This window comes from Gossypium hirsutum, chromosome D06 (genome assembly GCF_007990345.1).
Source record: "Gossypium hirsutum isolate 1008001.06 chromosome D06, Gossypium_hirsutum_v2.1, whole genome shotgun sequence".
Taxonomy (NCBI): Eukaryota; Viridiplantae; Streptophyta; class Magnoliopsida; order Malvales; family Malvaceae; genus Gossypium; species Gossypium hirsutum.
This window is the reverse complement of record NC_053442.1, coordinates 21,255,504-21,272,391: the sequence shown is the minus strand read 5'-3', so window position 1 is coordinate 21,272,391 and position 16,888 is coordinate 21,255,504. Positions and strand designations below refer to the sequence as shown.

The window sequence follows — 16,888 nt, the reverse complement described above, 5'->3', positions numbered from 1 at the left end:
TGTCTCGATGGGTACTCGAGATTTTTCCAAATTCTGGTGGCACTTGAGGATTAAGACAAAACAACTTTCATGTGCCCCTTCGGAACGTTTGCGTATAGACGAATACCGTTTGGACTCTGTAATGCTCCGGCCACTTTCCAGAGATACATGTTGAGCATATTCTCCGATTATGTCGAGAAAATCATTGAAGTCTTCATGGATGACTTCACGGTGTACGGATTTTACAGACAATTCATAAAAGACTTCTTGAAGATCGCGCAACCACTTTGCAGTCTATTACAAAAGGATAAAGAATTTGAATAACAGGTCGTTGAGCTAACGACGTTAAACAAAGTGCTGTTGGGAGGCAACCCAAATTTTTCCCTTTATGCAAATAAAATTTTTGGTAAAACGGAAAATGAAAATGTATGTCGAGGATCAGTTCTGTCTAAGGAAAGACTTGGTACTTAAGAATGTCCATTATGACTCACCTCTTTTTCCTGAGAACTTACCTGGTGCAGTTATCACGACTATTTTACTAAATCTCGTAATCTTAGTTTTTAATAATTTATTTCTCGAGTTTATAGCTTAGCTAATAAATTCGAGAAATAAAAATTACACATTTTATTTTATTTTTATTTTTATTTTTATTCCTTTTATTTTATTTTGCAGGTAGACCTTCTAAGACGAAGTTGAAGCCCCCCACGTCTGTCGAAACTCGATTAACCCAAATCGAGGAAGGACTCAACTCTTTACGCACCTTAGTGACGGACGTTCTCACACACCTACGAGACCACCTTCCACGACGTTAAAATACATGGGGAGTTAATTTTTCCTTTCCTTACTTACTTTTACTTTTTATCCTTTAAATATTCAAATTACATTGGGACAATGTAAAATAAGTAGGGGGAGAGAAATATAAATTGGTTCTAATTTGCTTATCTATTTTTGCATGTTTTTCGTGAAAGGTAAAATTTTTCTTTTGATAAATTGGGATGGTACACTTATGGTTTGACCTATTTAGCTATTTAGTTCTTCACACACAAAACTTTTCAATAACCTAGACTTAGTGGGTAAGAAATTTTTTAGGAATTATGAGTTTGTTTGACTGCCTACCTTATATCACATGTCAATTTTCTGTCTTCTCTTCAAAAAAAAAAAGAGAGAAAAAAAAGAAGAAATGAATAAGTAATAATACTCTTCTGATACGAATGTTAAGAGTGAAAAATTGGGGTTGTACATCGGACTGAGTAATAGGAACGTAGTGCTTGGGTTGTCATCACATCTAGCGTAAAAAGGTTCGTGTGGTTGTCCAATTTCTTTGCACTCACTCAGCTAACAAGCTATCACGAGTAGCGCAAAATATCCCGCTTAGAGACATCCGAATCGAGTAACCGGAACATGGTGCTTGGGTTGTCATTATGTCTCGCGTCAAAAAAATTCGAAAATGTCCTAATTACAAAAATAACAAAATGAAGGGTAAGTCTATCAAGCTCTAATAAATTCTGAAATATATTTACTTACTTCTTAGGCTAGGTTATTTGAGATGTTAATGTGCTAGGATTAAATTGTTGAATTGTAGAAACCATGGGGGTCAAGTCCTATTTTGGAGGAAATTTTTCCTTTTGCAGATACATGCATAATGCTCGAGGACTAGCATGAACTAAGAAGGGGGATTTGATTAAATGCTAAAAATACATATTTGAGTTAGTGTGGTTAGACGTACAGTTGGAATTCCGTAAGGATCAATTGTCTAATCGGTTTTCTGTGAACACATTGGCGTGCCAAGTGGGGATTGCTGTTTGGTTCCGTCAAGGGAAGTAGTAACCGGATTTAAATGTCTCACACGGTTGAGGGCATTGATTAGAGCTAGGCTCTTCTAGAACGCAAAGCTGCTGGAGTTCTAAATCATGAACGTTTCGTTGGTTGTTCGATCGGTAAGGGTTAGTTATTGGACGTTCCATAACTAATTTACATAAGGAAGAGTTGGTGCCTGAGGCGTCCTTGGTAGCTATAGCTAGCTTATTGGAAAAGATGAGTTCATCTAATTTCGAGGATCAATTCAAAGACGAGGAAAAACCCGTGCCTGAAGTTGGGCTAAGTTTAATTAATTTCCCTTCAAATTTTTTAACTGTTTTTATTATTTTGTCTTCAGCTTTTACTTTTTACGCATTTATTTATTTATTTTAGGTTTCAAATTTTATCTCTTCGAACTTCTTGACCACGACAACTGCCCCGACATAAATCTGGTCAAGAGAGCAACAATTTGTAGTAAACCCAGTCTTTGAGGGATCGACCATACTCTCTATACTGCTTAAATTTGCAAATTAGACGTAGAATTATATTGGTGGAATCGACACCCATCATTCCATCTCCTTGCTTTCCTTACAGAGTTTCTTCTCATCATCGTTGCGTCACTATTGCACCAGAAAGGTACGGGAATAAGCAAAGAAAATTTTCTTCAATTTTTAGGATTCTTTATTTATAAATAAAAGAAAGTAGTGACTAAAATGATACTGGTTTAGTTATATGTATAAATTCTAACTGAAAATTTTATTCTTAGGTGAAAAATATCAAAATTTTATACTAAATTCCATGTGGGTTTTCGTTATTCTGACCAAAATGAGAGCCTATTTTGCAAAGTTTTTTTTTTTTGGCTAAAATAAAAGCTTGGGTGATCATATATAGTTAATTTTTTTTTAAACAGAAAACCAAACGTGATGACTATTATTTTGGGGCAAAATTTTTAATACCCACCTACTTTGAACATTTATTTATACTAATAAATAATGTTATCATATCACATGGTTGCTCTTTTTCCTACCAAATAAATAAGGTGACATCGATATTTTAAAGTTAATTAAGACTGCAATTTATCGAGAAAAGGGATATCCATATAATAAATACACATTTAAAAATTGATAATATTTAATGTCCAAAATAATAATTAAGTTAGTAGAAGAACATGATTAATACGGATATTAATATGATTTAATTAAATTAAATTAACAAATAGACATCATTGATATTGTACTAATGCTTTGATAACTTCAAATAGTAATAAGATTGTAACATAGAGAAATTACATGATAGTGTTCCAATCACTTATCAACTATAAGTTGAGGAAAACAAAGTCATCAAAAGAAGGGAATTATTTTCTTATTATTAAGAATTATAAGTACATTAAGAGATTTGATCTCTGAGTTCATCAAATCATTCATGATGAAGCATACATATTAGGAAATACATTACATCTACAAACAATAACAACACAGACAGAGGCCCTTACAATTATTATTTGAGGAACTGGTCAAACCAATCACTCGCTTCTTTCACCATTAATGGTGTCATTTGATGCCCTATTCCAGGTTCAGCCACAAGCTGCAGACACGGTCCGGTCAGGACGTAAAACATACATATATATATATGATAAATGCATGTGATGAAGCGTCATTAAATAATAAAGCAAGCATTACAATATGCCAAACATGATTGAACGGATAATATCGCACCAATGCTTATGCACATGTAATATTTATACTTCTTCTAGATTTCTCAATCGGATGGGAGAGAGCCAATAAGAAATTTAAAATTTTTGAGTCATTTCATTTTATGTTGGGATCTTATCAGGTCAAATCCGAATCAAGTCATCAGAATGTTTGAGTTGTATTAGGTCCGAATCTTAGTTTTCCAGATAGTCATCTCAGGTGGAGTATTTCAAGTTTGGGTTTAAGCTCAGGTTGATAGGATCGGGTTTGTGTTTAGGTTGATATATCAGATCTAATTCCTGCACTATTTGACTAGCACACTTGTGAATGTCAATGAATGAGATTTCTACTAATTTTCTGTTTTATGTCTTTGTTACTTGCATAGAAATCATAGCTTTTGAACCTTATCGGTAAACACATATAAATAGATTTTGGTGATTTTTATAATCATTCAGCAGCAATCCCATACCTTAAAGTTGTCTGAATGGGCCTCTCCATAAGCCTCGTATGCCCTTGTCTTGGGAATTTCTAAGCCTTCAAGAGGGCAACGGGGATCTTCAGCTCCTATATGTTGTTAAAGCCCATAAGAAAAAGAAAAAGTTTTTAACCATACAGGTTAACTTCTACAACAATTCAATTACAGTGCAATATAAATATAAAGCATTATACCATTTACAATTAACAAAGGGCGAGGTGCAATAGCCGGCACCGTGTTAGGTGCATCGAACTGAGAGGCTAGACCAGGAGCAATCCTATCCCAAACCTATTCAGAGAAGTAGAACCACAAACGGTGAGCATAAAAGAAGCACACTTAATTCGGCTTGTAAAAGTTGAAATGTATGAAAATGAGTCGGAATGCAGAGTCTGCTAGCAGAACTGAATCATTATATCCTATGCGCCATTTAAGTGTATCTCCGTTTAACTTCAACTCTCCCAAAGATTAAGCATTTTTAACTTGGTGTGCATGTGAGTTATCTTCTTTTCCACAAAGTGACTAAACAATGAAATGATGTGCTAAAATTTTAGAATATCCATTTAAATACCAAAGTAAAAATAAAACTCACTCATCCTAAAATGATACTGACAACTGTGAAATAGAACTGAAGTCATCAACGAACGTTAATGCTCCATTTTTTTAAAAAAAAAGTGGTAATTGGTAAGTAGCAAGTTACTTGGAATATGCCAGTAATGAACAGGTATAAACATAACTGACCTTCTCCACCACTTCTTTATCAATTTCATTCTTGCCTAAATCAGTCCTTGCTTCTGCAAAAAAAATTTATATTAGAACGTCAGAGAAACAAAAACAAGTTTCTCACTGAAATGAAGCCAAAGTAACCAATTTCAGTTAAGTGATATAAAGTGTCACTCCTAATCCAATGAACCGGTATAAATCTACTACATGAAACCATTTATGTACAAAGTTATTATTGTTGCAAGAACAATTTTCCATTTCTCCATGTGTTGTACTTCAGAAGGTCCAGTAGAACTACAAGTTTGTTAGCATGAAATCTATTGCTTTTAAGTCATAAATAGAGTTAAGATGGCTTCATGCAGTCTCGAGATGGATAAAAGATAACCCTCCCAGAATGAACATAAATCGGTAAAACCAAAAGTTATCAAATTCCCTTTTCGAAGAATCTTGGCACAGGTTACCTTCAAATACAGCCTTTATACTGTCAACTCGAGCCTGCCACTTATCATTATCTATTGCCCATCGAAATCCCTACAAATATATAACATGACGTTCAGTAATTTTAAAAGTATTTATTAATGCTTATAGGAATTATAGATTTTCAGTTTTACCTGAACACCAATTATTGGGGCTGCCACTGCATAGCGGGTGTCAGCAAAAGCAGCAAACCATGCATGCATTCCTGCGCGTCAAGACTAATGATATTAACATAAATTCAACATGAAACAGTGAGCAAATATTTCTTATTTCAGTCCTTCAAATTCAGTTAGCAAACCTCCAAGTGATTCGCCAGTAATTCCAATCTTAGTAGGATCTATGTCATCTCTCCCAGTTAAATAATCTGCAAGTTTTATCAAATCCCACACCTAAAAGATGGAAAACCTCAATGAATAGAAATGCTCAAAAATAACGCAAACATAGTTTAAGGGCTGAAATCACATTGAAAGCTTAAAGTGCCATCTCCATTAAGCCATGACTATCATAGAAATTAAACAGCAGAACTCTGATAGTTCACTTAACTCTTGACAAGTCATGAATTTCCTTTCTATTTTATTATATTTTTTTATCTACTATCAATCATAAAATTCCAATTTAACTAAAGCAGATAAGAAATATAGATAAAACAAATGCTGAATGGCTTACCGTATCAAATATGAATGGCATTGTATCCCCATTTTTCCATGATGATACCAGGGCCTACATTTAGACAGCCAAATGACATTAGGATCATTTTCCAAGTGGTTTACCTCAAAGTATAAAACAAAATTGTACAAATAAGAATCAGGGTTTCTTAGAACTTTCAGTTCACACAAATTACTCTAAAAGAGAAGTCAGTATGTTAATCTTCAGATTCATTTTCTCAAAGCATACAGTTCAACAAAACAACCCAGATTAAAGAAAGATAAAAGTTAAAATTCATATACATCTCTATAAGTAGTTAGACTGCTGGCCCGTTCACCATGATAGCGGGAATCGACTCCAATGGCTACATATCCCCGTGAAGCATAAGCCTACAAAAGAAGACAACTTAATTTATAGACAATAAGAAGATATCGGCAAATTCAAAGGTTTGGTTCAGATTACCTCAAGCAATGGGCGTAACCACTCTTTGCACTTATGAGTACTATGCAGAAAAACAACAGCAGGCCTCTTTTCTTGATTGTTTCCTTTCGTACTTAAAATCAACACGGGCAATTTTCCTTGATCTCCAGCCTATAAATGACCAATATAAATATGCTCTAATTCTTCAAAAATAATGAATTTATATTTGATTTACTAACTTCATATAATTTCATACACACATTAGTGACTGATTACGAGACACATCTTCGATAAATTAACAAGTAATTTTAAAAATCATTAAAAACAAATATGATTACTATTATTTTCTAATAGACGGCCTCTTGTGATTCACTTAGAAGAGTACGAACTTAAATACTATCATTGCATCAACTATAAATCCTATATAATTAATTTACCTCAGTATGGAGATACAGATTTTCCTCTTTGAGCAGTTCCTTAAGGTTTCCAATGTTAGCCTTTGGACAAGATTCCATTGCCTGGTAAATTTACAATTGAATGTAAGTTAAACTTCGTTTAGTAACTGGTCATTTATACAATATCATTTTGAATGGAGAAATTTACCTCACTGAAGGTTGGCGGGGTAACGTCTTGGAACAAAGGCTTAACCACAGGTTTCGCAGGTTCCACAGTCAAAGGAACTGAGAATAAAAAAGGCAGTAGGAATTCACATCAACGTAATTATAACATAAACAGAGAAACAAAATGGAAATATATTTATGTATTACGTTGAGCATTTCGTCTGGTACGGAGTAGTTGAAGGAACTGAGAACGGATAGTTTCGGGATCGGAGACTGCGCCGCCGTTAACTTCCATTTCGGTTTCTGTCACTCTGGAGCCGGCGATGGATAAATTTACGATTTGAAATTGGTACTTAAAGGGAGTGGGTAGGTGGGGTGGCACGTGTGGAAAACAGCACACGTGTCTCGTAGATGATAATAGGTGTCGAGTTATAGTTGTAGGCTGCCGAAGAACGTAGGAAGAGGAAACAGAAACCATTTTGTTTTTTCTTTTTAAATTAGTGATGGGTGCTAGAATATTGAAAAAAAAGGGTACGGACAGGAAAATTGGTAGTGGACAACGTGGTACGTGAGAAGGAAGCAACCTTTCTTTGTTAATTTTTGTTTGTACGCAGTAGAAACTACAAAGCAGCCACAGGATGAAGCAGAAATTTGTTTTAAATTAAATCAAATTTTTATTATTTTTAAAAGGGTTAAAATATAATTTTGATCTTTATTAATTTTTAATTTTAAGGACGTAAAGCCCTACCAACCCCTAAATGCGTCATTGAATTTTTTTTTGTATATTATATGAAAATTACATATTTCCAGAGAAAAATCCCAAAATCAATTTAATAAAGAAACTTATCAATACAATTTACACCACATATTTCTTAATTTTTTTAAAAAAAATTACTTATTTAATCCATTGTATCCTTGAATATTTATGGTTAAAATTATTTAATTCACCAAGCAGTGATTAGGATTTTCGTTTAACATTATACGAACTCAAATCTTATCATTTTTTCCCCTCTTCTAATATTGTAAAGATAAAAAAAAATCTATAAATAATAAAAACCTTACAAACTATCAAGGAAAAATAAGAATTCTTTTCAAAATATTTGTAGATATTGGATTTTGATTCCTCCTTGCTCCTTTTCTTAACAATAAATAAATGAATACGTTGATTTAGTCTTTTTTTTTAAGCTAAAATTTATAATATACTCTCTTTATTTTAATGCGACTTTACTTTATAAAATATTATCACTAAGTCTAAACTAATAATACTAATAATTTTTATCATTAAAGAGATGAGGTAAATTGCTACATGGTAATAATTAATTGGTGAAAAGAAAATTCTTAAAATACTCTTACAAAAATCAACATTCTCGTAAGATAATCTAAAGTATTACTCCTAAATGATTTCCTATTACTATCTCCATTAAACTGTTTTGTCCTACTTATTGAGGCTTTAATAACTTCCATAGAACTCCATGGGAGCCCTTGGAAGACAAATAAATTTCTATTTTTCCATAATCGCTATATTAAAATCCCGAAGAACATTGACCAAGGGACTCCATACCTTGTCAGTTGTCCATGAATTCCTAAATTTGTCCTAATCTACTCAAGCAAGCTGCCGGAGCAAAACTGAGACCATCTTGCTTCTAGTATGATCAATTTCCAGATATCTTTAACAATCGGGCAATCTCTGAGAACATATTTTAAACAATTACACAGGTTAACGATTAAGGCTACTTTTTTTTTTTAAATCACATCCTCAATTTAACACAATAAATAGTGTTACTAATTTGAATCTACTAATAATTTTATAAAAATAGAAACTAGATTATAACATATTTAAAAAATTCAATCTCAAATTTAATACAAAGATTAACCACAATTAAACCTTTCTATTTCAAAATAATTAAATATTGTATTTTAAAATATCTAAAAATACTTGCGTGAGTCCATTGAGATAAACACAAGATTTTTTAAGTTCTAATATGGTTGGTCGGTAAGATGTCAATGAAAAAATAAATAAACAGGGTTGGTTAGTCAACACTGTTTTGGGGGTAAAAGGAAAGGGAAATTAAGTAAAATAACCATAAAAATCGAAGGAAAATTTTGTTTGATTCAAAGGTGATAACGAGGGACGAAAGTAAAAGGTAGCTCCATTTTTGTTATCTATCGTTTAGGAAATTGCCAGGAATCCACCGGCATCAACAATAGGAACTTGACCATTTTTTTCCTTTTATTTGTAATTATTTTGTTCATATTAATCTTAAAACTTGATAATTTTTTTAATTTGATCCTTTAATTTAGATTTTATCAAGATACGATAATGTGATAATCAGAAATTAAACCACATCATTACCTAATTTTAAAAAATACTTTTATAATTTCTTTGTACTCCTTTTTCATTTTTTTAGATTTTATATAAAATTTTAAAGTAAAAACATAACATAATTTTAAAGTGCAACATCATTACACCTTAACAAAATTCAAATTTAGAGACCAAGCTTTACTAGTTCCGTGACTAGTGTGGGTAAAAAGAAATTTGTTACCGCCAGATTTTGTTGTGACAAAATCCAACCCATTGGTGGAGTTAAAAATTTTCACCTTGTCTACTGAATAATCTATATAACAGTAAAAAGGGTAAACACTAGATTAATCATGTGGGGATCGCATGCATTGTGCAAGTGATGGAACAAATATTATTAATCAAATATAGTACAACTTAAGGAGTAACTGAAATTTCATTACCCTCTTCCTAACAAAAAAGCCCAAAAATAATAAATTTACTTGTTCCTAATGTTTGAAGATAGGTAAGGGACTCCGTGTCTAGCTATAATGGTGTTAATTCCTCAAACAATTGGCCCCAATATCAGATCCAAGAATTAAAAGGCTGCGAGATAATGAAACATAAGAAAGAATGCTGGCTGATAGTCAGAGAACTCTCTTACTAAGCTAATTTGAGCCTTCAATCCCTACGTTTTTTGTGTCCTCTTTCCCTATGGGCGATTCATGTTTTAAAGGAAGATCTGTATTCAAAACAGAAGTGGCTGCAGAGAGTGTCTGACTTATTTCGGCAGGTGCCGGGTTCGGAGATTTCACAATTCCATTAGGATAAGGTAGCTTCTGTCCAACTGCTTGATTTCCAGATTTTATGGCACCGTTCTCTGCAGGTTCTTGCTCACTACGTTTTTCACTTAGGGGCGATGGAAAGCACCTTGTTTCTACAGAGGACAAATCATCATTTAAGAACATTAATTAAAAATTTTGCAATTAAGACTTAAAATGAGAATCCAAAACCTAGGTCACAACAATCAACTAAAATCTTCAACATGAGGCAGCAACTTAACCATTAGGAAATTTTTCGAGAAGGAACACCGGTTGGAGTTTGCCCTTTATTTGTTATCCAAAACTTATTGGAGTTTAAATTTTGGAGTCTAGATTTGTGAAAACAACTAGCTTACCTTTTATGCTCCCACGAGTAATAAGTTGATTGAGAAAATCACGAAACACTGTCAAAACAAGACTTTCCTGCTCTGCATAAACCTCTGTGCATTCGTGCCCATTTAATGATTTCTGAGTAATATTTTGAGAACGATCTGTCAATAAATCAGGTGACCCAACTGCCATAAACATTGTATCTTCTTCATCACACATCAACGCACGTGTTCTAGGAGACAAAGGCTTTCCGTTTTGCACACTGTCCTCATTTGCTCCACAGTCACCACTTCTATTTGCATCTCCATGGTTCTCACTCTCACAATCGTCAGTAGCACTACTTAGAACACCATTACCATTCTGACTCATTTCATGCATCTGATTAGATGAAACCGTAGTTTCAATAGAGCCTCCCTTAGCTTGTTGATCCTTTTTGCCACTTCTCTCTGGAGATTGTAACTTTCACATTAGTACTGCTATATGGCATCTTCAACAAAAGTAACAAAATGTATTAAATTATGAACTTGATAAAAAAAAAATTAACCACATAAGCCCAAGGTTATAAAGATCCATAGATCATGGAGGGACCAATATAATTAGTAAGACACAGAGTTCAAACCAACCCTTTTTCCTCTTTTGCTGAATCTATGGAGCAGGTACCACAAATAAGATGACATTCGTAGGGAATCTATATGAAGCAAATTTTCTTTGCAAAAAGAGTAACAGATAAAAGAGTCTATAACAATCAATTCATCAACCATCAAGCCTTTCAAAGTCTAGAGCACAATAATTTGTCATAGATATAATTTTGAAGTGTAACCAAAGGAAATCTAGTGGACTTCTCAAAGATTATTGTTGTTCTTCTCACCATATCCATCAATGGTCCCCATCTATATAATATTAACACATTTTTTGGTTGAGTTTTTAATTGATTGTTTCACTCTTTTTGCAATATTTCTTATTATGCCCCCCTATGCTATACAAGTATCAGAAATGTTTTTCCAATTTCTTTCCAAAAAGGAGGGCTCTTCCAGTCACTGTGATGACTTCCAAAAAACTATAGACTTCTGACTTCATTCGGTTAAGGATGACAACGGGTCAAATAGCTGCAATTTTTGTAATATTGAAATCCAGACCCACAAATCTACTTTAAGATCCAAATTCATTTATTATCCACAATAAACCTGAGCACTACTATCTGAATCCAAACCCAAATTTAAAAGTTATCCACCAGATATCCAAATCCACTAAATATCTGAATCTTTTATCTGAAAAATGTAAAGCATATTCAGATAATGGATATACGAATCTAAATCTGTTATCTGCAAAAGCAAATCAGATACGGCTAATGACTATAGTTAATGTTGGCATCTACTGAAGATCGTAATTAGATTATCCGAATCCGCAATATCCAAATTCGCAAAAAGCAAGTCAAATATCCAAATCCAGACTCTCTATTGCCATTCCTACCTTTGGTACTTGATCAACACCAATCTATCTTCTTTTTTTATTTAGAACACCAATTTATCATTTAACAGTATTACAAGAAAGCAAATCCTCTTGGCTTACACAATGCACACTGCACAGTCATTACTTTCCTAATAAAAAGCTTATCAGTGTCGTCTATGCCCATAGTTGTAGTTTTCAAACATAACATCTAAAATGTAAATATAAAAAAGCCAGCTACTTTACCATCGTCCCTCTAATTTTACAGATGACAAAGCTCTATCATTCACCGCTAAGAAGGGAAACTGTATTGAGAAGAAGCATATTGCAGGAAGATGCTTTGAGACAAGAATAAAATTTGGAAATGTGTTAATAGATTGATAGTACATAAAACACATTCTTTCATTGTGGCAATCTCAGCCATATTATCAGCTAAAATAGTAGCAGTTAATTCTGCAATGAAAAGAAACAGGAACTTTGGTATTTATGAGTAACAATTATTACCTGCAGCAAGTGCCCTTCTAGCTTCTGATGAAACTAACACCAAAACAGAGCACAACTCCTTCACGTACTGTGGTTGGAGGATGTTCGCCAATGGAGATCTTCAATAATGCAAAATCACACTAATTAGCTCCTAAAAGGGGAAAATGAAACAGAAATGGATGTTTCTGTTAATTACAAGCAGAATAAAAATACACACACTTACTACCTGTACGTGAATTTTGAAGATCCCAATGATTCTTTATTAGCAGTGCCAGAAAGTGGAGTAGATAATGGAGAACATGTGGCCAAAAGATCTCTTAGATGGTTTTCCTGGTTGGAATTAGATAGATATATTGTTATATTAGTATCCATTTTTCCCTTGAAAGAAGAGAGTAAACAGAAATGCCATTCTTTTGGCTGCATTCTGTAATAATTAGACTCTCATCAGCGGCTAAGACAAAATTTAAGTGTTCTCTATTTGCATACTAAAGCCATCCTTGGCATCAAATTGTGAAGGTACCATACAGAGTAGATTATTCCTATTACTTGATGAGAGAGCCACAAAGTCCACCTATGAATTATGTCTCATTTGGGTACCATCACTAATACAAAAATCATTGATGCCAGATGGTAAAGGTAGCTATAAGATGATCACATAACATAGATAGGATAAAAAAGAAAAAAATTTCTCCCAAGATTGCACAAGCCAAATCAGTGCCATTGATCAACCAAGATGATTCTTGCATATAATCACAATTCAAGGAATTACCTGCTGCTGCTGCTGCTGCTGAACAATCTTGTGAACTGATTGATCTTTCACTGCTAGACCAAATATGATTTCTTCACTTTTTCTCTTCTTAGATGTTACAGGAATCCCAAAGCCCGATGAACCAACAGCACCGCTAATGGCTGCATTTGCCTGTTGCATGTAAGCCATGGAGTTATGATCTCCATGAACAAGAGCTCTTCTTTCTTCACTTCCTTCAAAGTTCTTGCAGTCCATGCACTTGCAATTCTCAGAGCATAGAATATTAGCTTGGAAGCACTCACAATACTTCTTGAGACAACTAGATTTCTTACAGTGACATCCTTTATTGTGCTTTCCGACCAATTGGACATCATGTGCATCATCCTAAAGTTGTTTCCAGACAATAAGAAACTTTTAATACTTGGCAAAACCAAGTTTTCATTTGTTTTCTATATAAACAAATATATTGAACCTTGCTTATGCCATTGCCACTGATGCAATAACACAATGCCAAACTTCACATAAAAAGTATAAAACCAAAATAATAGTAATAGTAATAGTAATAGTAATAGTAATAGTAATAGTAATAGACTCAGCTTAACATTATTCTTCAAATTAGAACCTCAAAAGAAGGAAATACGAAAGGGAATTCTCATCACCATCAGTTAGCAACATTCATAACAAAGCAGTTTTAAGATGCCAGATAATATACCCTAGTATCCTGAGGTCTGTGTGGACTGCTGGCAATCTTCGGTCTAAATGCATTTGGATTGCGTTCTAAGGTTGTTCCAACTGCTTCTTGCCTTGCTGCCTCATTCTCCACATTGTTTTGGCAATTTAAGCAATTGCAACCGTTACAATAAAACCCAGAAGAAAAGCACTCACAGTACCTAACAATAATCAAAAACAAAATGCTAAATGGTACCCAATAAATAAATGCAAGATAAAGATGACAGACCACAACCTTTTAGCAACAAGTTCAAACATACTTACAAATATTGGTCCAAATTAAATAAGAAAATTCAATTGATAATAGATCCTAAATACTTGGTGAACGATAAGCCATATAAACCAACTTGGTGTTAGTTAATTGTTATCTAATGAAGATTGTGTCACATTTCCACAAGCAAACCACTAGTTAAGAGGAAAAGATTAGAGATTCAACTAAAAAATTTTCCTCAAAGAGAATATATATACACTAAGAATAACAGATCATCTACCACAGACAGAGCAAGAAAATGGAGTAAGCAAAAGAAAGATGCAATTTGAAAAATCACTCTTGTTTGGACAATGCTTCCTAAAAATAGTAAAAGTTAGGCATTTTGCTTAGTTCCACAAAAGATTAACATCACAAACACCATGTAGCACTTTATACTTATGACTTATTGATCGAGCATGTAACTAGAAAGATGAGATATAATTTAAATGTGTTAATGAACTTACAACTTCAAGCACCGAGAATTCTTGCAATTGCACTGCTTTTGTTTCTTTGGAGTCCCATCTTTTGCATCAGCATGCACTCTTGGCCTGGACCTTGGGGACTCTTGCTTGCTGGACAAACGTTTATATCACAAAGAGTTAAAAACAACATCATGCAACAAGCATATTTCTAGTTATACACAATGTTCTCACCGTTCTACTATCAATAGTGTCAAAAATATTCCAAAGAGGTCTCTTTGAACAGAAAAGGCCAAAGAGCCAAAGAAATCACATTGATATTAGAAGTTAAGTTGTTGCTTATTTATAAGACAAGAACAAATAATTGGATTCTAAAATTAGAATATACATACGTATACACACACACATATATATATGCCACGAAGAAGAAATGAATCTGCTTAAGGATCAACATAAATACGCTTATTTTCAAACTAAGTAAATTTTTATGGTATAAAAACGTAATAATTATTTTCTAACAAATATAGAAAAGATATTAATAATCTAGAGGAAACCAGAAGTTTCCATGAAAAAGCTACCTCAATTGATATGTTTGCGGCGGAAGCTTCTGAAGCGGATGAGGCACCCGTTGCATGACGGTAACTGGCTGTGACGGAGGAGGCGGCGGCCGTATTTGAACTAGTGGCACCGGCGGGGACTGAGGCGACTGCACAGTTTGCGGCTGTAAACACAACCGCAATTGCAGTTCCTGCGGTTGCTGCTGAGGCTTTGTCGGCAAAGGCGTTTGCGATTGCCATTGCGGTTGAGGCTGCGACTGCAATTGCATCGGATGATCAGGTAACGTCGCATTTTCCGACGCGCGACACTCCGCCGTGAAATCTAATTGCCTCGCCAATTTCTTCGGTGTGAAATCCGAAACCGTTTCTCCTTGCCCAATCATTCAAACTTCATATAAAAAAAATTATAAATAAATAAACTGACACTGAATTAAATCGAAATTCAAAAGAAAAAAAATCGTAGAGCTATGAATTTTCTTTTGATTTTACCCTTCAAAATTCCGTTAACCAAAAAAACTAAAGTCAAAAGGAAAGATTTTGGAGAACTTGAGGGAGCTAAGCCGCCATAGCTAGAGCTTTTGTACGGAACTGTAAGCTGTTTTTTTTTCTTCAGTCCCACTTTTCACTCTCACTGCCTCAAAATCAAAATCTTTCAATTTGAATTTTTTAAAATAATGGACGGTTAGATTTGTTTCAGACTTAATCAACGGGTGAAATTAAAAATTTTCTATCGACTGATGAGATTTGGGAGAAGAGTCAGGGTCGAATAATAGCCGTTGGATTACGATATGTTTAGGGCTTTTTCTGGAAAAGTAAAAGGGAGTGGAATTTGGCGCTAATGGAGTCCGAAAGCGATTGAATTCTTGTTTTTTTCACACGTGTACGGCCAGGATTCGTTTGTGATCTAAAATGGACGGAAGATATTCTTCTAAAAGCCTGCAGAAGCAAACGCTGTCGCCTTGACCGATTTATGGGGGACCCTCAGATGAATTAAAATTTATTAAAATTCCAAATTCGACGGAATTTAAAAAAAATAAAGAGATTAAATTTTTAAAAAATAAAAAAGATAGAATTAAAATCCAAAATCAAAGGAGATATGGGACATATTTTAACCTATAAATAATTAAAATTTAGTATTAAAAACGAAAGTAAAATTAATTTGTATTTTTAAAAAATCAGGAATATATATAGATACTAAAGCAACCAATATATTACTTAACTCACCCTAAAAACTAAGTCAACAGTTAAAATGTGAATAATCATTTTAAATAAAAAATTTAGAAAATTTTCAGATACTATAAGAAATGTTCAAATATTTACCTGCCAGAGAAGAGAGCAAAACATAACTTACTATATTTACGATTTTTTTTAAAGTCTATTTTATAGATATAAGAAGTATAAACGAAATTAAATTATACTTCTGATAAATATTAGGATTATAAAGTAAATTAAACTTATCTTAATTTTGATAGACATTCATTTAATAATAAAATATTCATAACTTTTTATTCTAAAACCATAAAAAAAAACGTTTAATTATTAAATAACTCCATTATCTTATACGTAACTAAGCATTTTGGCTTTGATTATATCATGATGTTATTGTTTAGGGTTCAAACCAATCTTTTATTATCCAAAACCAAAATTTAAAGAAACAAAATTAAAATTTTTATATTAAACAATTTTATATTAATGTTTATCAACCTAAATAAAGCTATTAGTACTTGCAATTATTAACCTAAATAAATGTATAATTATTAAATATTAAGTTGAACTAATTAATATATACTAGATTATCATCATATGCATAATTTTATTTTTACCAACAAATAGTTAGGTGCAATGGTAAAATACATTACACTTTTAAAAGGAGGATACAAATTTAAATATTAAAAATAACATTATTGAGAGAGACAGCCATGAATTTCGAACATGAAGAACACCAAAAGAATATGTACTAAATTATCATAAAATTTGAAAATTTATGTTATAAAAAGTTAATATAATACAAAATATAACGTTGAAAGAGTGAAAACTATAATAACTTTGATTCAAATCTCATG

General features: G+C 33.1%; 2 protein-coding genes across 2 annotated transcripts; both read right to left on the bottom strand.

Moving 5' to 3' along the window:
* Positions 1 to 3,116: 3,116 nt before the first annotated feature.
* LOC107901547 (putative esterase YitV) lies at positions 3,117 to 7,320 on the bottom strand. The gene is made up of 13 exons (XM_016827603.2): positions 6,972 to 7,320; positions 6,808 to 6,884; positions 6,642 to 6,722; positions 6,247 to 6,375; positions 6,087 to 6,173; positions 5,806 to 5,859; positions 5,438 to 5,528; positions 5,274 to 5,344; positions 5,124 to 5,193; positions 4,681 to 4,733; positions 4,137 to 4,230; positions 3,937 to 4,031; positions 3,117 to 3,360 (listed from the first exon to the last, which is right to left on the bottom strand). The coding sequence occupies exons 1-13, from the start codon at positions 7,240 to 7,242 to the stop codon at positions 3,274 to 3,276; spliced, it is 1,260 nt and encodes a 419-aa protein (XP_016683092.2). The 5' UTR covers positions 7,243 to 7,320; the 3' UTR covers positions 3,117 to 3,273.
* A 2,114-nt stretch (positions 7,321 to 9,434) lies between these two features.
* Positions 9,435 to 15,507, bottom strand: LOC107901546 (protein tesmin/TSO1-like CXC 6). Its single transcript, XM_016827602.2, has 9 exons — positions 15,315 to 15,507; positions 14,847 to 15,213; positions 14,314 to 14,421; positions 13,583 to 13,760; positions 12,892 to 13,254; positions 12,349 to 12,452; positions 12,144 to 12,241; positions 10,220 to 10,639; positions 9,435 to 9,979 (listed from the first exon to the last, which is right to left on the bottom strand). Exons 2-9 carry the CDS (start codon positions 15,206 to 15,208, stop codon positions 9,711 to 9,713), a joined length of 1,902 nt encoding a protein of 633 aa, XP_016683091.2. The 5' UTR covers positions 15,209 to 15,213; positions 15,315 to 15,507; the 3' UTR covers positions 9,435 to 9,710.
* Between the last annotated feature and the right edge of the window lie 1,381 nt (positions 15,508 to 16,888).

Excerpts from the sequence above, each read along its gene's own strand:
- LOC107901546 (XM_016827602.2), bottom strand. The coding sequence starts at position 15,208 with ATGATTGGGCAAGGAGAAACGGTTTCGGATTTCACACCGAAGAAATTG. Across the intron at positions 14,422-14,846 it reads CCGCAAACATATCAATTGAG|CAAGCAAGAGTCCCCAAGGT; the intron begins GTAGCTTTTTCA and ends ACGTTTGTCCAG. Across the intron at positions 13,761-14,313 it reads AATTCTCGGTGCTTGAAGTT|GTACTGTGAGTGCTTTTCTT; the intron begins GTAAGTTCATTA and ends GATTATTGTTAG.
- LOC107901547 (XM_016827603.2), bottom strand. The coding sequence starts at position 7,242 with ATGGTTTCTGTTTCCTCTTCCTACGTTCTTCGGCAGCCTACAACTATA. Across the intron at positions 4,032-4,136 it reads CCCTTTGTTAATTGTAAATG|GAGCTGAAGATCCCCGTTGC; the intron begins GTATAATGCTTT and ends AACAACATATAG. Across the intron at positions 3,361-3,936 it reads CCCATTCAGACAACTTTAAG|CTTGTGGCTGAACCTGGAAT; the intron begins GTATGGGATTGC and ends CCGTGTCTGCAG.